The sequence below is a fragment of the Mastigoproctus giganteus genome, chromosome 5 (genome assembly GCF_048544385.1).
Source record: "Mastigoproctus giganteus isolate SK-2022 chromosome 5, ASM4854438v1, whole genome shotgun sequence".
Taxonomy (NCBI): Eukaryota; Metazoa; Arthropoda; class Arachnida; order Uropygi; family Thelyphonidae; genus Mastigoproctus; species Mastigoproctus giganteus.
This window is the reverse complement of record NC_143579.1, coordinates 188,451,231-188,473,348: the sequence shown is the minus strand read 5'-3', so window position 1 is coordinate 188,473,348 and position 22,118 is coordinate 188,451,231. Positions and strand designations below refer to the sequence as shown.

The following is a 22,118-nucleotide window of genomic DNA, read 5'->3' as shown; positions in this document are numbered from 1 at the left end:
TTGTCACTAGTTCTTTAAATACGCTCCAAAACGTTGGAGTAACTTGGATATTCAGCTACTATGACGTCATTATCAACTCCTAAAAATTCATCAATAACAATTTCTCCACTGATCAAACCTCGCTTGAAACTCTTCGCAAGATTGCTCAATGTCTTGTAGTAGTTCATCCCTCTCATCGCTGTTAATTAGCATTTTAGCAAACCTGCTTTTGTGTAACAATTCTTAATCGTTGTTTCTGTCACATCTCAACTCCACACTTTCGCCAACTATGATATGCACATATGCAAATCTATAACAGAATCTATAGGTTGGTTGGTTTCTATTCTCAATATAATTTTTTTCAGTATGTGCCTTCGGTAGTGCATTTTCAAATCCTTGGCACATTGGCTGCAGTTTAGACGAGGTATTTGGAGGGAGGAAACTTACAAGCTTCACACCTGTAAGTTTTGAAATTACTAAGTGAAGGTGGGCAGAGCAGTTGTTGACAATCAACACAATTTTTGTTTTCTTTCATCATCTATCTATCGAAATATAAAATTCTGCTCAAAAATTTCATTTGTCATTCAAGATTTTTTGTTGTAGTTGTAGTCCAACCTAACCACTTTACTCCTTTGAAACATCGGGGTTGTTTACTTTTGCATGTTACCAAAAGCTTCAGTTTTTCATTACCAGCCATATTTGCACCAACTAAGACTGAAATTCTTTCCCTGCTATTTATACCACCTAAACATTTATTACCTTTAAAAGCCAGTGTCTTGTGTGCCAAACATTTAAAAAATAGAGATATTTCATCAATGTTGAATATGTCTTTGGGCTCGTAGTTTGAGCTCCATAATTTTTTTCAAAACTGTTTCTTTCCACTGGGTATAGTCTTCTTCGATTGCAACTCCACCTTCATTAGAAATAATTTTTTTAAGGAAGCCATGGCGTTCTTTAAATTTGTCCAGCCAACCAGAACTGGCTTGAAATGTTTTATGCCCCAGAAAAGATGCATACTCCATAGCCTTTTCTTGTATTAATGGCTGTGATATCGGCACATTTTGGTCTCGAATCAACTTCAACCACTTAAAAACTGCGTCATCTGCATCTACACACAGGCACAATTTTGCATGCTTCCAAACTGTATCCTGTTTCTTCAGTTTGAAAATCGAAACACAGAATGGTTAACATATGCCACTGAATGTTTTTCAGAATGGTTAACACACTACTGGTAGGAATACCAAATTTTAAAGCAATTTATTTTTTTTTAATGCCCTAATCCGCACTATTAAGCACTTCCACTGTTCCACACTACACTACAGAGAAACACATGCGGAGATGGGAGAAATCCCAGGTGCCGTCTGACACGAACATACCTTATGTTTCACACTACACGCGGAGATGGGAGAAATCCCAGGTGCTGTCCGACACGAACATATCTTATACCTGTTCCACACTACACTCGGGGATTTCTCTTAGACACTGTAAGGTTACTTGCACAGCATCAAAAACTAATTTAGGGACCACTTGTACCACCATGTAAACAGAGACAGGTGAAATTTAGTGAAAGTGTGGATGACTCATTTCTTTGAAACAACAGATGAATTTCTGGGATAAAGGAAACTCACTCTCTCCTAATTATTACTAATGGCTATGGACACATAGATAGTTGAGCTGGTCAACTGCTAATTCTAACAGTTGACCAGCGCAGCTTCTCGATACAGTAGTTATAGGTTATATAAGTTTTGCTTCTTTTTAGCCATTGCTGGCCCACTGTTGGGCAAAGGCCTCTACCAAAACCCTCTATCTTTTTCTATCCTGCGCGGTGCTTGGCTAGTTTCCTCCTGTAGAGTTTTATGGGCACCACTAAATTGTAGAATGTTTTAGCATTAATTCATGGAATCAATCCCTTTTAATCCTTTTACCTCTTAATTCATGTTTTCTACAGCATCAGCTTTATTGCCTAATGGCCAGATGTGTAAAAATTGGGTACCCAGGTCTCTCAAAATCAGTTTGTTATATGGAAACTATTTTCAATGTGATGACCAAGGGGAAATCAAAAACATTTGCTACATAGAAAAATTCGGTATATGGAAGTTTGTTAAAGAGAGGTCTGACTGTATGTACATATATATATATCTATACTCTATTTTTTATCTTACCTAAATCTGAAAAGATTAATTTAAAGTGTTTTATAAGCTTGCTATGTTAAGATTTAAAACTTCTCTAAGCAAATAATAATTTAAAACTAAAAAACGTATGTAATATCAATTTTCATATAAACATTGGCGTTCAAAGAATGTGCATTACCTAGGAATTTCACATTTCTAACCCTTTTTCGCGAAGGTATGTTACATTAATGGCTACCATCACAAATAGAAATATAAACAAAAGATATTTATTAATAGTTAAGGCAAAGCTAAGTAATATTTGACAGGTGCTCCCAAAATATTCCAAAATGAACATTTGCAGCCTTTATACAACAGTTTTGGTAAACACAACAATTATGGCTGAAATGTCATCAGAAGCCCTCAATTTGCTTCACTTTATCATTTTAAATGGAAAACGAAATGAAAAGTTCACCAGGTGCAAACTAATATTTAGTTGAACTGCCTCTGGCCCTGATGACAGCAGCACACCGTTGAGGCATTGACAAGATCAATTTCTGAAGATAATCAATTGATAGTTTGTGGTTTCAAACACGGATTATGGCTTCCTGAAGTTCACAAAGGGTCTTTGGTTTCTTTCTGGAAACTCAACGATGTCCATTTCCACTTGCAGTCTGCCAAACCCCCATGTACTTTTTCTGACAGAATCTCAATTATCGGTTGATTCAACTACTGCTCATCTCAGTTGCCCAAATTATTTGCTCTATGATTCCTTTCACCCCATAGGTGGTACTTGTGCATATGTCTATTCTAATATTCCCTGTCAGAGACTTGGTAATTTGAAATCTCCTCTTTTCGATTTTCTCTGGCTTAAAATCTCTTTACTTCATTGTGTCAAATCCATCTGTTGTCTCTACCATTCTCCCAACTCTACTAATCACTTGGAGCTCTTCGACTTCGTCTCTTTGCAAATTAACTTTCTCCAGTCCAACTTTCCTAACAGTGAGTAATTTTCCTTGGTGATTTTAATGTTCACAACCCCAGATGGCTTCCATTTTCTAGTCACACTGACCCAGCTGGTCGAGATGCTGAGGCTTTTGCAATTACTAATGACCTTAGACAGATTGTTCATTTACCTACAAGAATACCGGACAATCCTAACCATACAGCCAACACGCTTGATCTTTTTCTCACAAACAACCCTTCTAAGTACACAGTCGAAGTGAGTGGTCCTTTAGGCACTTCAGATCACAACTTGGTGATTGTCTCTTCTCCGATGGAGCCTTTATCTCATGGCTATTCCCAACCTTGTGTTGTTTGGCATTACAAGAATGCAAAATGGGATGACTTGCGAGATTTCTTTTCCTTGGTCGGACTACTGCTTCAAAACTTCTGATGTCAACATTTTTCTCAGATCATGTCAGTGAAATTATTCTTGTAGGAATGAAATCCTTTATCCCACAGTCCAGTTTAAAATCTCGTCCTTTATGTAAACCTTGGTTTTCCAATAAATGTGCTAAGGCCATTCAGGAGAAGAATGTTGAATATTGTAATTGGCTTGTTTCCAATTCTTCAGTTTCATTTTCTGCTTACACCAAAGCTCGCAACAATTGCAAAGCAGTTATTAACCAGTCTAAACTAGAGTTTGAACAGGCTAAGAGTAAAAAACTTGCTTCTTGCCCTAATGGTAGCCGAGCATTCTGGTCTCTTGCCAAAGCTATTGACCGCAACTTTTGCCAATCTCTGCTCTCACCTCTGTCAAAACCAGATGGTTCTGTTGTCACTTTGGCCAAAGATAAAACTGACCTGTTAGCATCCTACTTTTCTTCTAACTTGTATTTTTCCACTTGTTTTCAAAGCCTGTGCTCTTGAACTTACTTCTGTTCTGTGTCACATTTTTTCCCATTTTCTTATTCCAAAGTGTTTTCTTTTCTGCTTGGAAATTTGCTCATATCCAGCCAGTTTCTAAAAAGGGTGACAAATCCTTCCCATCCAATTATCATCCCATTACACTTACTTATACTCTTTCTACAGTAATGGAGAAATCAATTAACCACCAACTATTTACTATCTAGAAACCTTCCATCTTATCGATGATCAGCACTGTAGATTCCATCAGTGTCAATACACTGGTGATGTTCTGGCTTATATTACCCACCTCTGGACAAAAATCAATGGAAATGTTTGGTGAAACATCAATCTCCAGATTCATTTTCTGTCTTCACTTTAGTGAAGACATTAATCATTCCCAACAATAATTAATCAATCCCAACTAGATTTTGAATAGGCTATGAGTAGAAAATTTGCTTCTTGTCTAAATGGCAGTCAAGCATTCTGGTCTCTTGCCAAAACTATTGGCTACAACTTTTTCACATCTATACTCCCACCCCTGTTAAAACCTAATGGTTCTATTGTGTCCTCAGCTAAAGATAAAGCCAGCTTACTAGAACCCTACTCTTCATTTAATTCTTGTACTATTCCCAGTGCACTCCCCTCAAGACCTCCCATGGTCTTCTGTCAAAAGGATGTCAGAATTTTGAACAATCTTGATGCTAAGAAAGCTCTAGGTCCCAATGACATTTCTTGACTTGTTCTCAAATCCTGTTCTCCTTAGGTTACTCCTGTTCTGTCACCTTGTTACACTTGCTTATTCCACTAGTATTTTTCTTCTTCTTGAAAATTTGCTCACACCTAGCAATTTCCTAAAAAAATTATGTAATTATGTACCAGGTACATAAAGAGTTGCTGCTGCACTACCTGAGACTGATAGTGTCACAGTGGCAGCCGTTAAAAATGTCTTTACTGAAGGAACTCATTATGAAACTAAAATTATGTGTAAAGTTACCATTTCATGTATATATTCACGAAGACATGTATTATAATTCCAATACCGAACTATTTTAGGAAATTGGCTTTTCACCCATCCCCATTTCCTTTTTGATAATGAGCAGTAAATTGTGCAAGGGTTATATCTTTTAATGTTTCACCCCATTTTCATATTTATCAAAAATACTATCTTTCCATATATCCAAAGACTCACTATCAACTTGTTGTTCATCCAATTCAGCTCTTGATTTAAGTAATTTCTGACACTCATGTGGCCATACCGTTGGCATGTATTCAATCACTATTGAAGACACGGATATTGAGTTTCATAATAAATACCAATTCTATGGAGATGAGTTCACAAGCTGCCACTTGTGAACTCATCTCCATAGAATTCGATACATTTACACTTAATGCTCGTGTTAAATCAATTATATCCATATCAGGATATTCTTCTTGTAGCTCTATAATTTTTCTTTGCAGGTTGCTTATTCCTCTGTTAGTTTTATTCACATATTCAACTACATATGCTTCACATGAATATTCTTCTGTGATAAATTGTAAATCCGAATTAGACTTGAGCACTCCTAAAATCCAAGGATTGTAATTATTCATAAATTTCTCTTCTATCTTGCGTTTAAGAAATACACGTGGTTGTTTGATACCAGCCCTCAAAATATTTAGATATTCTTCTTCAGATTGGCATTGATTTGATTTAAGGAATTCTTCGAAATTAACATGATTATCCAATTCTAATGAATCATGCATTTTATGATAAGCTAATCTTCAATTGTCATCTGTGGCCATCGGTATTGATATACGAGTTTGCTACATTGGTCAAAAAGGTGCTTCAAATCGGCATTCGCGTTATTATTTTTATAACAGATAAAAGTATGTTTATGTTGCTGTAAATTGGAATAATCTGAAGTTTTCTCTATAGAACATAATGCATCTATCATTTGGATTGCTTCTTCCATCCCACATTCTTTTTCTTCTAATGGTGCAGAGGGTGTAGAATTTTCATGATTATATATGATTACAGGCCATAAATTCAATTTCAATAGCAGGAAGTTTTCTATTACTTTTTCTTTTACTTTTACTGGAATAAGTTATTTCCGTGGCTGGTCAAGGCAACTATCTTGAGGTAATTCAAAGATCAGCTGGATAGATACCTACAAGAGGAAGGAGTCATACAGGTATTTTATTTATTTTTAATTAATTAATTGCTATTTTTTTTATTAATGAAACTGACTCTCAAAAGAAAATAAGATAAGACATACCTTAAAAGTTCTTCTTGCATTGAAAACACGTACTTTGGTTATCTACACAAGGAAATTATTAAAATAAAACTTTTTAAATACACAATTAAATACAATATTTTTAATTACAAATTTTATTCATTCACATATAAAACACGATAAAACCTGATATTTCATTTCTTAGCTGAAAAATTATTAATAATTCTCAAATACGTTTCTTAATGAAAAAAAAAATAATGTCATTTTTACAATAATAATGAAATTCATAATTTTATTAACAATTTAAACTATCATATTAATTATAAAAGTTGGATTTTAAAAATTTCAATTTTTTTAAATTTCATTTGGAACTGGTATATATAGAATCTTTAAAAAATGAAGCAACTATTGTTGGTGTTTAATTCATTAACTATTCAGTTAGTTAGCTCTGGAGTTAATAATTATTTGAAATTCTAAAAACTTCACTTCTGCATTGTTAATCAATCCTTTATTATTATTACCTTTCATGGAGACTATAAATCAGCAGACGAAATGAAAAAGCAATAATATCTATTTACTGCAGTGACAGTACATACAGCCATAGTAGTCCTGTAATGTTTTCTTAGCATCTAGTATTGATATGACCTTTCAAAGGGGCACCTCCGTAGCCAGGTGGGCAGGAGCAGCAGTGCGTAGCACACGCTTCTTGATTAGACCGGGGTTCGAGCCTGTGACCACCAAATACGGAGGATGCGGAAAGGTCAGGAAATGACCACCGCATATCCCCGGAGCAATATGGCCTTAGTTGCTAATGCTCCTACAAACCAAATAACAACAACAAACTATGTGGTACCACACTCAGTGTACTGAAGGATAAAAAAAGACGTGGGATAATTGTGCAGTTGATAATTGTGCATTTCTTATGGGATAAATGTGCAGATAATTGTGCTGGGCAGATGGGCTGAGAAGTGGTAACTGAAGTTTAACATTGACAAATGCAAAGTACTGCATATGGGTAGAAGTAACCCCAAAGAAATGTACAAACTGGGCAGTACTACACTCAGGGTGGTAGAGAATGAAAAAGACCTGAAAGGTAATTGTGCAGTCAGATATGAAGTTTTCTGGGCAGTGCAGACAGGGCATGAGCAGGTCATGGGGTCTTATCAATGATCTACAAGAATTTTGCAAGTAGGGATAAGGAGGTGATTATCCCTTTGTATAAGGCAATGGCTTCATTTTAGGAAGGATGTAGAGTTGCTTGAGTGAGTACAGAGAAGAACAACAAGGTTGGTGAGGGGAACGAAAGGATCCTCTTACCAAGAAAGGATTAAGTTCTGCAAATTGAAGCGTCTGGAGACTAGGCACCTGCAAAGTGATCTGATCTGATTGAGGAGTATAAGGCCTTAAATGGTTTGAGCAGGCTCAATGCTGATGGGATTCTTCCTTTTGCTCAGATTACAAATCTGAGCAGGCATTAATTCAAACTGAGGAAAGACAGTTGTAGAATAGATGTGTGGAAATTTGCTTTTAGCCAGCAGGTAGTTGATTGCTGGAACAAATTTCCATCTTCCATTTCACACAAGTGGATGTATGAAATGGGTTTTTTTTTTTGGCTGATTCTGTATAAGTTTGCTTCCTTGCGCCATATGCCTCTGCTAATGCTAATGCTAATTTCTATACTTTACAAAGGATTCGAACTCTGGAGGAAAAGAAAAATTATTGAAATACATTTTTTTACAATATCACATTACTACCCTGTGGTGACAGTACAATTAATGGGTGTAGGAATTATTTATCTGCTTAACAAGCATTATAATGTACATATTGTAGATCGCCATTGGGTCACAAAATAAAATGACTACAAGATTAATTAAAAAGTCAGTAGTTTGTTGGAGACTAGATAAAAAAAATCAAATGACGAAAGATGGCATATGGGATGTCCTGTTGTTGTTGTTGTGGGGTTTTTTGGCACAAAGGCTATTATTGCCAAATTCACCTGCAATGTCCTGTGATTTTAAGTCATGACTTCAGGAGGTGATACCTGAGATCACTCTAAGGTTAAAATGTTATATCAATTTAGGTCCAGTATTCAACTTACTGAGCTATGGATATTTGAAATGAGCCTAACTTGAAGGAGCTTAAATTTGGAAGAAAAGATTACATTACAATGTACAGTACAAATTAGTTAATGCATGCTGCATATTACATTTCAGGTACATTAGCAAATAATAATAATTATTAATGGTAATTATCACAAAAAAATGAGCAAGCAGCAATAATTTCATGACCAAACTGAAAAAATGAAATTTTTTCAGTTTGGTCATGAAATCAATCCATATACAATATACTGTATATGGATTACCACAATATATGATGCAAGAAAGCAAGCTTATATAGTATCAACCAAAAAAAAAAAAAAAAAAAACCTTCCATTTCACCTATCCATTCCCTTCAATAGTTTTTCTTGTTTTTCCATGAATTTATTTATGCTATCAACTTCCACAACAACAGATGGACATCTGTTCCAGCAATCAACCATTTGCCACCTAAAGGAAAACTTACACACATCTATTCTGCAACTGTCCTTCCTCAATTTGAATTCATGACCCTCCATATGTGTGTAGTGTAAGCAAGAGGAAGAATGCCATTGAGCTTGCTCAATCCATTCAAAACCTTAAACACCTCAATCAAATCACCTCATAGGTACCTATTCTTCAGACACTGAAATTTGCGCCGACCAGGCTAGCCGGGTGGGTAAAGTGCCTGCCTGGCAACCCAAAGGTCGCGGGGTTCGAATCCCGCCTCGGGCTTGGATCTGAGTACTGCAAAAACCTTGGGAGGTGCATTATGGCCACAGAAGCCGATGCGCCAACAACTAACTAAAACAAACAAACAAAACTGAAATTTGCAGAACTGAAGACTTTCTTGGTAAGGGCAGCTCCTTGTTCCCCTCACCAATCTCATTGCCTTTCTCTATACTCATTCCAGCAGCTCTACATCCTTTCTAAAATAAGGCCTCCAGACCTGTATGCAGTACTCAAGATGTGGCTTGACCATTGCCTTATACAATGGTATAATCACCTCCTTATTCCCGATAGTAAAATTCCTGTCTAATCATTGACAAAACACCATGAGCTGTCCTAGCATCCTGTCTGCACTGGTCATAGAGAACTTCATATCTGACTGCACAATTACCTCCAGGTCTTTTTCATTTTCCACTAGCCTAAGTGTAGTACCACACAGTTTTCACTACACTCAGTTTAAAAGGCCCAAATATAAAATTTTATGAAAATCTGTTTATTGGGAGTTGAGTTGAGCTGTTGTATGCATAACAGAGACACAGATGGATAGACATAATGAAGACAACAGGCACATTATGCATATACTGTATATATATATATATATATATATGGTAATGTCCGAACAGATTATATTACAATGCACAATACAGTACAGTACAAAAAAAAGATTACAGCATAGTACAGTATGTGAGTACAGTAGTACTATATGTCATGTAGTATACGTATAGTATGTGATGACCACAACTGTACATGGGGGTCAAATGAAACATGGACCAGGTCCTATATAACTGTCCTAACTATGATGAACTTATACGTCACCTCATCTCTAAAATATTTAAGTTACTCAGGGAACATGAGACCTCTTTGTCGCCCAGGAGACTGTAAAGCAGTGACTGAATATGTGTAGGACATGTTCAGGATCATCATCATATGACCATGGTTGATCCAAAACCCACAGATTTCCCCCTCCCTCCTGTATGATTGGACACGTACTTTAGATCCAGACACAGGCTTGAACTCTCAGCCTTGACACTGCTGTGATGTCATACCAGCTACGATGTGGAAACTGTCCTATGCTGGCACTGGATTGTTAACAAGTATGAAATGCTATATCTGACATTTTGCACTTGACAAGACATTATGACATTATGTGTCAGCACTACAAGCTGTAATGGCACACAATGTCTTTAAATGCCATACCCTTACAGCAGACCCCTGAACGGGATTGTGCTGACATTATTATCTCTCTATACATTTAAAAAGTTTTCCTCATAGCGATATTTATTCAAACCAATGGGAGAAGAGGGCGGGGCAATTATGTCACTACAAATGTGCAGGTAAATAATTACATTGTTGTCTTCCATTGAAAGACAACTGCCTCTATAACATTCACCAACTTCGTGCACGTGCTTCACTCTGTAATACATGACCATGCAAGGCATCATTTGATGTTCCACTGTAATGTCAGCTGAAGAAGGAACCGATATAGTTTGCATATTTGTAAATATTTTAGTTAAATATTTTAGTCATGCTCTTTCAGATGCAACAATATTCCTCATGCATTATGGAACCTGAAGCAAAAGGCCTTTTCCTAAGTGACACATGTAAACGCAGGTAAATAATTACACAGTGATACTTATTCCACCTTGAGAATGCCGAGTGGGGTAGCCAATGGGAGAAGAGAGAGAGATGCGGGTCACGTGGTACAAGTGGGCAGGGCAATTACGTCACTACAAATGCACAGGTAAATAATTTCATAGGTCATTTCCTGATTAGATATTGATCATAGTGGCATAGTGTTTGAGTAAGGCACCACCTGCGGTTTCCCAAATCTGTGCCATCAGTACTCTTGTGATGAATACAGAACTTTTGTAAAAGCCAGAAAAGTTGTCTTGCATGTGTAGTTTAGTGTTGGGTTCTGTTGGTTGTGCTGGCTTCTTGGCCGCAGAGCCCCTAGTGGGACTCCACATTGTCCGCCGCCACCACTAGGAGGTGAGCCAGGTTGTCCACCGTATTCTGGCTGCTCTTCATTATGGATCGCTTGAGCTTCCTGACAGAGAACAAAAGAAAAAAAAAGCAGGAGTGAGGGAGATAGCTGAAGGATGGGGGTGAAAAGGAGAGGAAGAACATCAGTGCATTTTAACAGGTGTGTCTTTTATATAGAAAAGATTTGACTTACTCCATCATATCTCTACATTTTATATAGAAAAGCATGCACAGGGGTTGGCAAGCAAAGCAAGCAGGGGTGAAGCCCCCTAGTTATTATTATTAGCATTAACATTAGTAGAGGTATATGATGCAAGAAAGCAAGCTTATGCAGCATCAGCCAAAAAAAAAAAAAAAAAAACCTTCCACTTCACCCCTCCGTTCGTTCGAAATACCTGTCCAGCTGAGCCTTAAATTTATTTAGACTATCAACTTCCACTACAAGGGATGGAAGTCTGTTCCACCAACCAACTACCCGCTGGCTAAAGGCAAATTTCCACACATCTATCCTACATCTGTCTTTCCTCAATTTGAATTTATGCTCTCTCAGGTGATTATTCTGAGCAAGAGGCAGAATCCCATCAGCATTGAGCATGCTCAAAACATTCAAGGCTTTATACACCTCTATCAGATCACCTCACTGGTGCCTAGTCTCCAGACACTGTAATTTGCAAAACTTAAGCCTTCCTTCATAAGAGCAACCCTTTGTTCCATTCACTAATCTTATTGCCCTTCTCTGTACTCGTTCCAGCAGCTCTACATCCTTCTTGAAATGAGGCCTCTAGACCTGTATACAGTACTCAAGGTGTGGCCTGGCCATTGCCTTATACAAGGGAATAATCACCTCCTTATCCCTACTAGAAAAATTCCTATATATCATTGACAATACACCATGAGCTACTCTTGCAGCCCGTCTGCACTGCTCAGAGAACTTCATATCTCCCTGCACAATTACCCCAGGTCCTTTTCATTCTCTATCACTGTCAGTGTAGTACCACAGAGTTGATACGTTGCTCTGGGGTTGCAGTTTCCCATATAGTACTTTACATTTGTCAATGTTAAACTTCATTTGCCACCTCTCAGCTCAACCTTTCCAGATCCTGCTGCAGCAGCATAGCATCAGTAGTGTCCTTAACAACCGTGCCAACCTTTGTATTGTCTGCAAACTTGGACATTAAGCTTGATATACCATCATCAATATTATTTATAAATACAGAAAACAATAATGGACCCAACACTGAACCCTGAGGGACTCCACTAATAACATTAGTCCACAACGAGCAGTGTCCATTGATTACCACTCTCTGTCTTCTCCCCCCTCAGCCACCCCTTTATCCACACCAGCAGCAATTTGCCTCCAATGTCACACTGCTCCAATTTGTGCAGCAGTCTTCCGTGTGCAACAGTATCAAAAGCCTTTCTAAGATCCAAGTATATAATATCAAAGTTATTCCCTGCATCCAGTTCTTTCGTGAGGCACCTCCGTAGCCAGGCGGGAAGGAGCAGCAATGCATAGCACACACTTCTTGATTAGACTGGGGTTCAAGCCCGTCACCACCAAATATGGAGGATGTGGAAAGGTCAGGGAATGACCACCGCATTTCCAGGAGCAATATGGTCTTAGTTGCTAATGCTCCTAAAAACCAAATAACAAAACAAACAGTTCTTTTGTGACTCCATCATAGTATCCAATCAAATTGGTCAGGCAAGACTTCCTCTTAACAAAACTATGCCGTGTCCAAGCTATAACTGCAGTCTTGTCTAGATGATCCTGCAGTGCTTCTTTAACCAGTGCCTCCATTAATTTTCCTGGAACAGAAGTTAAATTCACAGGTCTATAATTACTTGTGTCAGCCTTTGATCCTCTTTGTGAATTGGGGTCACATTTGCACATCTCCAGTCTATGGGTAGCCTCCCCTGAGTCCAAGGAAGCTCTCTTAATTATGGCTAAGGGTTTGCTTACTTCCTTTGCTGCCTCCTTTAATATAACTGGATAGATCCCATCCACCCCAGGTGCCTTTCTTGTGTTTATCTTCAACAATTTCTCCTCCACTTTACTCTCAGTTATTAAAAGATTATCTAGCTTACTGCCAGAGTTGAATACACCTCTGGTATTCCCATCGCTGAATAACTCCTCATGTGTGAATGTCGATGCAAAATATTCATTTAGTTTGTTAGCTACCTGAGCAGGATCATCAACGGTTGAACCATCGATATCAAGTGGACCAATCTGATTGATCCCCTTCCTTCTTGAATTTACATAAGTAAAGAACTCTTTGCTGTTTTTCTTTGCAATAAAGAAAATAATTTGTGTAATTTTTCCAAATTATGGAAAAATTACAAATTATTAGGGAGACCAGAGAAGTGATATGGGAAGTGTTTTTTTTTTTTTTTTTTGACAATACTAATACTGAACTGAACTGAAACTAAAATTTCCTGGCTTACACAATTTACATAATACACATGATAACGAAACTTCACTGCATGACATTCATATATTAAGAATGTATTTTTTGAAGAATTTTAGGTTTTTCCCACCACAATCTCTTTGCTTAGAAAAATTACTAATTCTATACCAGTGATTACAATATTAGGTGAATTTCTGCATGTTGTTCAATTTTCCGTAACACCTAATTTTACAACATACAGTAAACCCTTTCTTTTACAGATCTCTAATGGATTTCAAAAAAAAAAAAAAAAAAAACAGGTCAGCATCCACTGAACCAGGCAGCATCAAATCTCCCCTGAGGACGCGTTTATCGTGGACCACGTGCATGGGTACTGGGAGCGTAAATGGCTAGAGGGTTTACAGATTGGCTCATCCAATAAGAATACCATGAATAGAGACAGAGGTATGCATCCTATTTTCAAAGCAATTGTCCTAAGTATGGATGAACGATTTTGTTTGCCACGTACCCAAGCCATTTCTGCTTCCGGTTCTGCTCATGCGCCGAGGGAACCACGTGAAGGAATACCACGTGTGGAGGTACCGTGAGCCTGTTATATAAGGAGGTATTGCAGGAAGTTTTATCACTGTTGAGGAAGGGAGCTGATGCTCTCGAAAGCTTCAGGTTTTTAGCGCTTTTAATCTTTATATTTTAGCATATTTTATAGTAAATGATTTTATTATAGTTTTAGCATTCTGTAATATATAGCCACCAGTTTATTGTAAATTATAATTTGTTTTTTTATATTTATTTGTAAAACTTTAGTTACAGTAAAATTCATCTAATGGTTGGTGTATGAGTTCACTTATTTCTTAGACACTTTTTGTTTGTACAAAACCCAGTGATATTGTTGCCTGAATCCTGATGGTATTTACTATCAAAAAAATATTTTCACAATAAAACAAATTTAATTCATAGCTAATGAGATGGATAGCCTTGTTTTTGTTGATAAACAAAAACAATATTGCCATGTAATCAGATAGATAAACTGAAATACTGCATATGAAAATTTTTGAACTCTTTTATGACCATTGAAGTATTTGTTGAAATACTCTACCTAAATTTTACTTTTATGAAGAAACTGCAAACAAGTTGAAATTCATATGATATGGGAAAGTATCCAGTTTATGAGTGAACCATATGCATGAGACAAGAAATTTTGATCTCAAATGTGTTTTAAGTTTTTCCATTATAGTATCATCTTCAAGCAACCTGTCAAACATCAGAAAGTTTATGGATATGGTCATTAACTTCATTAATTTGCCTTTACACTCTAATTACCACCACCTATAGGCTCACAAAAAATAATTACTCAGAGATAGCATTAGAAAACCACCCAGCTAAAGTATCTTTAAGCCTGCAACCTTTTTCAAGATTAACATCTAAGTAGTCAGGATTTTTATCACCATTACCTTCCATCAGCCTGCTGGGCATGTCAGATATCAAAAGGGTATCTGAACCTCAAGTGAGGGTATACTCAGGGCTCTTCAGATACCAAATAAGATTTAGTTTGGTAAGAGTTTCCACTGCACTATACAACATAGAAAAATTTCAAGCTCTTCTACTCCATACAACTGGTAAACAGTAAAATGTAATCTCATAACATTTAATGTATTTTTTTTTATTTCATAATACAGCACTTTTTCATAACATTATAGAAACTTCAGTATATTTCTTTTCAGTTTAACTGGTAATCAGATTTATCTTGCTCCTTATACTCCATTAAAGTTTGGAATGTTTTATTTAATACTGGTATGTATAACACTCACCATTATTTTTAAGAATTCATGATGCAGTGCTTGGGAAGCAGTTATTCTTTTCTCTGGTTCAACCTCAAGAAATTTCCGAATCTGAAATCATATAACATAGAAATAACACTAATACTTAAGTGGCAAATGAAGGGTAATTTGTATAAAAATTACAGACACTAGTTTTGAATACCTCTTTGAATTATATTCTGTTAATGGCAAGAGAAAGTAATTCTTATTTCAGGAATAAAACTTTGTAATACATTACAAAGTAATGAAATATTTCTTATACAGGCAGTCCTTCACTTATTTTGAACCACACTTATACCAGTGAATTGCTACTTCCATTAACAGTTATAGTACTCTGGCTCAAACTTACAATAGTCCAACTCACATTGTTATATATATATATATATATATATATATATATACTGGCAATCAGATTTTGACAATACACAAAAGTAATTAAAAAAAAAAAAAATTAAAAATACATTTCTGACAGTGATATGCATCACAGTATGTTGCTGGTTCAGTCTGCATACAGAGAAATATATCATGCAATTAGCCTGCTTCCAAATTTGCTATAGTGGTAAATGTCTATACACCATATTTTTGGTGAATTTTTAACCATTTTTTGATTTATTATACCTGTGCAAGTGGTGATAGAAGGAAAGGTCAGTGTCAAAGTGATATTGTTATAAAGAAATGTAGTAGAACGACATATTTGAGTGAGGACATAACTGCCAACTTTTCACTTTTAAAAAGCTGGAGATCAAACATTCGTAAGCAGAAGATAAACAAGTTTCTGGGCCAAAAAGGCAAAACACAAAGTTTTTTGCTAAAAAAGCAGGATTGCTTTCCAAAAAACTGGAGGAAAGCAGAGGATTTTATTAAAAGCAGGAGGTTTTTAAAGTCCAAACTGAACTAGAAATTAAATTTTAATGGCAAAACACACATTTTATATTAAAATACAGCCAGAGGATTGCTTACCAGTACAGTAAAATTTGAAACATTAAATTACTTAACATTTTTCTGTCAGTGGATTTCTGTTTGGATACTATATTATACACTAATTGATTTAGATTGTCTAAGAAAGATACTGTTACAGAATTCCCCTCTTCAGAAACGCTAAGTTATTATAACTTTGGCACTGCTACTCAGACTTGGCTGTTAGGAAGATTTCAAAGCTTCATTGAATGCCAAGAATCACTTGGGATAAATTTCAGGTTCCTCATATGTCAGTTTCCCAACCAAGGCCCACTATGCACAATTCTTTTTTCTTATAGAATAGCACTGGTAGGTTCTCACACTGAAACATACAGAACTGATGCTGCAAAACATCTATTGCTCTTCATTTATTACTTTATCTTTAATGATCGAAGAGGTACTGGAAACTAATTGACGAAATTTTTCAAATTTGAAAATTATGCACTATCAACTGATGAAATTAACGATTTTCCAAATAACGATTTAGTGTCTACAATTCTGCCCAGACATGATAGGAGAGAGTGCATTGAGAGTCTTGTCAATCATTTCAGCCATGGAGAGAATGTACAAAGCTCATGAGGTAGAATTGTTTTCAGCATGGCGTATGCTCATTAACATGAGAGATTGTTTATACAGCGATGGGATACACTTAAATAGAAGGGGTGCAAGAATATTTGCTGGTGCTAAAGAGGCAGTCATAGGTATGGCAGAAAACTGCTAGCATGGGAGGATACACAGAGTATGAGATTAACTACAGCTGCAGGCAGAGGTGGAAGTGATCTTGCACAGCTTCTATTAGAACATGCAGCAGCCTGGAAAGCAAAGTGTCAGGGATTTCAAATCCTGCTGTGGGTTATCACGGAACAATACATGGGCTGCGTTAGGGTAACAAAGAGTAGGAACATGTGCATATACACCAATGCTAGGAGCATTGTAAATAAGTTTTATGAATTTGAAGTTCTCTTCAAGTCATCAAATGCTGACATTGTGGGGATAGCAGAGTCACAGTATCAATCAGACATCAGTGATGATGAATTTGATTATGGGGTGTATAATGCATATAGAAAGGACAGAAAGGACAGGAGAGGAATGGGAGACTTATGCTTTTAGTTAAGAAGCATATTAAATTTAAGGCAATACATCTAGTTGATATGGATGATCAGTGCAACATCGAGTCAGTTTGGTGTGACATAAGCACTGAGAAAACAAAAATGAGAGGAGGAGGAGTGTCATTAGGCTATAGGCCTAATGACGGTGATGAGCATACCAAACAACTATAGAGAGAAATAGAATGGGCCAGTATATCAGAATGTCTTATAATGAGGAAATTTAACTTTCCAAATGTTGACTGGAATTTGTGAGTTGGTCACTCATACAGTAGCAAGACTTTCATATATTTATTGGATGACTGTTTTCTATAGCAGCATGTCAGAGAGGCAACAAGAGGAAGTAATATCTTGATCCAGTTATCAGCAGCGATTCTTCATGAATTTAAAAAGCTGCAAGTAAAAGACATACAGCGTGGCAGTGATCACAGTGTACTAAGGTGGAATTTAATTAAAGACAACTACTGTCGAGTTTAAAGGAAAAGGGTTTTGCTTTCGTAAGGATAATTACAGTGGTCTCAGACACTTTATAAATTCTATGCAGTAGGACCAACTGATAATGATTTTCTGAATGAGAAGTATTCAGAAAAGTAATGATAGATACAACTAAGAAATACTGTTCAAGGCTTAGACTTAAATGAATGTCAGACAAATTAATGAGAATTGTGGCTTAGAAGAAAAATGCTTGGTATGCATATACATTATCATATGATACATAAGCATATAGTAATTATAAATTAGTCTGTAATCAAGTTGCAAAGTAGGTTTACAGCAAGCTAAGGCAGATTATATGAAGTCTCTGACAAAGAATGCAAAGAGCAGCAATAAAGACTTCTATGCTTATATTAATAGTAAAAGAAAGGGATTGAATCACATTAGGCCACTTGATGTCAATGGGTTGACTGTTGATGACCCTCCTCAGGTTGCTGACAAATTGAATGGGTATTCTGCATCTACATTCACACATGAGGAATTCTTTAGGGAAGGGGATGCCAGAAGTTTATCAAACTCTAATGGGGAGCTAAATGGTTTTGTGATTAGTGAAAGGAAAGTGGAAGAGAAAGTATTGAATCTAAACATCAAAAAAAGCACCCGGGTTGGATGGAATCTATTCAATAATATTAAAGGATGTAAGCAAACACTTAGCCATAATTATGACTAAGCATGTTCGGGAGGCAACTAGAGGGAGTAATACTCTTGATCTGATTATCAGTAGGGATCCTTCGTGCATTAAGAATCTGCAGATAAAGGAACCACTAGGTGGCAGTGATCACACTGTGCTGAAGTGGGATTTACTTAAAGAGGTAACTATCATCAGGGATAAAGGGAAGGGTTTTTGCTTTCGTAAAGGCGACTACGATGGTCTGAGACAGTATTTAAATTCTATACAGTGGGACCAATTGATGACATTACCAACAGTAAATTCAAAATGAGAAGCATTCAAAGAATTTATCTTGGAAGCTACTAAGCTTTACATACCAACTAAGAAATATTGTTCAAGGTTTAGGCCTAAATGAATGTCAGATGAACTAATGAGACATATAGCAGAGAAGAAAAATGCAAGGGATACATATAAATTAATTATTATTATTATTATTATTATTATTAGCCACATGGTACAAGGAAGCCTGAGGCTTATGCTGCACCAGCCAAAAAAAAAAAAAAATTCCCTAGTTACCCTGAGAGAGAGAGAGAGAGAGAAGTAGAAAGGAATCACCAAGAAAGAGAAGAATAATGATATCCAGCTCAGGACCCTGGGTTTGCCAAGCCCATACTCACCAGATGTGAGCCCCCGGGGTTAATGGATGACATGGAAGCCTGTGATAGATATAAGGTGGTCTGTAACCAAGTCAGAAAGGAGATTAGGCAGGCAAAGGCAGATTATGAGAAATCCTTGGCAAAGGATGCAAAGAAAAACAGAAAAGAGTTCTTTACCTATGTAAACTCTAGAAGGAAAGGGATGAATCAGATTGGTCCACTGGATATTGATGGTTCAACTGTTGATGATCCTGCTCAGGTGGCTAACAAACTAAACGAGTATTTTGCATCTACATTCACACATGAGGAGTTATTCAGGAAGGGGAATGCCAGAGGTGAAATAAACTCTGGCAGTGAGCTAGATGATTTTTTAACTGAGAGGAAAGTGGAGGAGAAATGTTTGACAATAAACATAAAAAAGTACCTGGGGTGGATAGGATCTATCCAGTTATATTAAAGGAGGCAGCAAAGGAAGTAAGCAAATTCCTTAGCCATAATTATGAGAGCTTCTTTGGACTCAGGAGAGGTACCCATAGACTGGAGATGCGCAAATGTGACCCCAATTCACAAAGGAGGATCAAAGGCTGACACAAGTAATATAGATCTGTGAGTTTAACTTCTGTTCGAGGAAAATTAATGGGGGCACTGGTTAAAGAAGCACTGCAGGATCATCCAGACAAGACTTCAGTTATAGCTCGGACACAGAATGGTTTTGTTAAGGGAAGTCTTGCCTGACCGATTTGATTGGATACTATGATGCAGTCACAAAAGAACTGGATGCAGGGAATAACTTTGTTATTATATATTTGGATCTTAGAAAGGCTTTTGATACTGTTGCACATGGAAGACAGCTGCACAAATTGGAGCAGTGTGGCATTGGAGGCAAATTGCTGCTATGGATAAAGGGATGGTTGAGGGGGAGAAGACAGAGAGTGGTAATCAATGGACACTGCTCATTGTGGACTAATGTAATTAGTGGAGTCCCTCAGGGTTCAGTGTTGGGTACATTGTTGTTTTCTATATTTATAAATGATATTGATGATGGTATATTAAGCTTAATGTCCAAGTTTGCAGATGATACGAAGGTTGGCAGGGTTGTTAAGGACACTACTGACAGTATGCTGCTGCAAGAGGATCTGGAAAGGTTGAGCATATGGGCTGAGAGGTGGCAAATGAAGTTTAACATTGACAAATGTAAAGTACTACATATGGGAAACAGTAACCCCAGAGCAACGTATGTGGTACTACACTGACGGTGGTAGAGAACAAAAAGGACTTGGTGGGTAATTGTGTAGCCAGATATGAAGTTTTCTGAGCAGTGCAGACAGACTGCAAGAGTAGCTCATGGTGTATTGTCGATGATATATAGGAATTTTTCTAGCAGGGATAAGGAGGTGATTATTCCCTTGTATAAGGCAATGGTCAGGCCACACCTTGAGTACTGTATACAGGTCTGGAGGCCTCATTTCAAGAAGGATGTAGAGCTGCTGGAATGAGTACAGAGAAGGGCAACAAGATTAGTGAATGGAACAAAGGATTGCTCTTACGAAGAAAGGCTTAAGTTTTGGAAATTACAGTGTCTGGAGATTAGGCACCGGCGAGGTGATCTGATAGAGGTGTATAAAGCCTTGAATGGTTTGAGCATGCTCAATGCTGGTGGGATTCTTCCTCTTGCTCAGAATGATCACCTGAGAGGGCATAAATTCAAATTGAGGAAAGACAGATGTAGGATAGATGTGTGGAAATTTGCCTTTAGCCAGCGGGTAGTTGGTTGGTGGAACAGACTTCCATCCCTTGTTGTGGAAGTTGACAGCCTAAATAAATTTAAGGCTCAGCTGGACAGGTATTTCGAATGAATGGAGTGGTTTTTTTTTTTTTTTTTTTTTCGGCTGATGCTGCATAAGCTTGCTTTCTTGCATCATATGCCTCTACTAATGACAATATGAGAAATTATAGAGTTCTTAAAATACCATGATTGTTAGACTAAATTCCAAATAGCAAATGCTCAATGTATGGTACTCACCTTATACAATCTGCAGTAGTTATTAGGGTGAATAGATGGCTAAATTAAAAAACTCGGAGTAATATAAAACTGATAAGCCAAGTTTTATATTACTCAGAATTTTTTAATTAATTATTCTTTATGACAACCAGGGACGGAGTTGTGCCCTTCTGCCTCCTTGCGCTTATTTTAAATTCCGTCAAATTAATTTATTTTTTATCTCGCTTTTTAATTTAAATTATTCAACCCAAAATTTAGCCATCAATTCACCCTAATAAATATTGCAGATTGTATAAGGTGAGTACCGTACATTAAGCATTTGCTATTTGGAATTTAGCCTCTACTAATGCTAATGCCAATGATAGAAAATCAAACAAAGAACAAGTTTGCTTATGATAGAAGCAAAAGCATTAGCAATAATTTATGTAATAGTCGTAATGAAATACATAAGTATTTTATTATGATTACTTATTGTGTATGGTAATGTTTTGGTTACAAATATGTGTTAAATCTTGGGTGGTCAGCAACTGATCCTATTTTTGCCATAGGGCCTGTTATTTATATTGCACGAGGATTTCTAGGAACACAACTATCATGCTATACGAGAACTGACTGTACTTGTTTCAGCAGCTCTATATCCTTCTTAAAATGAGGCCTCCAGACCTGTATACCTTACTCAAAGTGTGGCCTGACCATTGCCTTATACAAGGGGATGAACACATCCTTATCCCTGCTAGAAAAATTCGTGTATATCAGTGACAAGACACCATGAGTTACTCTTGCAGACTGTCTGCACTGCTCAGAAAATTTCATATCTGACTGCTCAATTACCTCCAAGTCATTTTCATTTTCTACTACCCTTATAAGCAAGGCAATTTAAGGTAACTTTAAGATGCAGCACCACCAAACATCAGAGTGGCGAGCTGCCACTGGTACTGTTGTTCATATTTCACAGTATTGCAACATTTGTGGGCTAAGGTAAAGAAAGCCAGATGAGAACGACAAGAAATGTCGGATAACTTACGCGGAAAATCAGTTTCCCGACACTCTAATGCTTCTTGCTTGATAAAGAGACAATAGGTGTTATCGGTCTGGAGCAGAAATTGAGAAGGATATATTAATTGACAGGTGG

General features: G+C 36.9%; 1 protein-coding gene across 1 annotated transcript in view; it reads right to left on the bottom strand.

Annotated features, from left to right (window-relative positions):
* LOC150085942 (phosphorylase b kinase gamma catalytic chain, skeletal muscle/heart isoform-like) overlaps window positions 1-22,118 on the bottom strand; it is a 301,197-nt gene that overhangs the window by 32,326 nt on the left and 246,753 nt on the right. The window contains exons 11-12 of the mRNA XM_090374747.1: window positions 15,155-15,235; window positions 6,194-6,235 (exon numbers count right to left, since the gene is read on the bottom strand). Of these exons, the coding sequence (XP_090230873.1) occupies window positions 6,194-6,235; window positions 15,155-15,235 (123 nt within the window). The remainder of the gene's footprint in view (window positions 1-6,193; window positions 6,236-15,154; window positions 15,236-22,118) is intronic.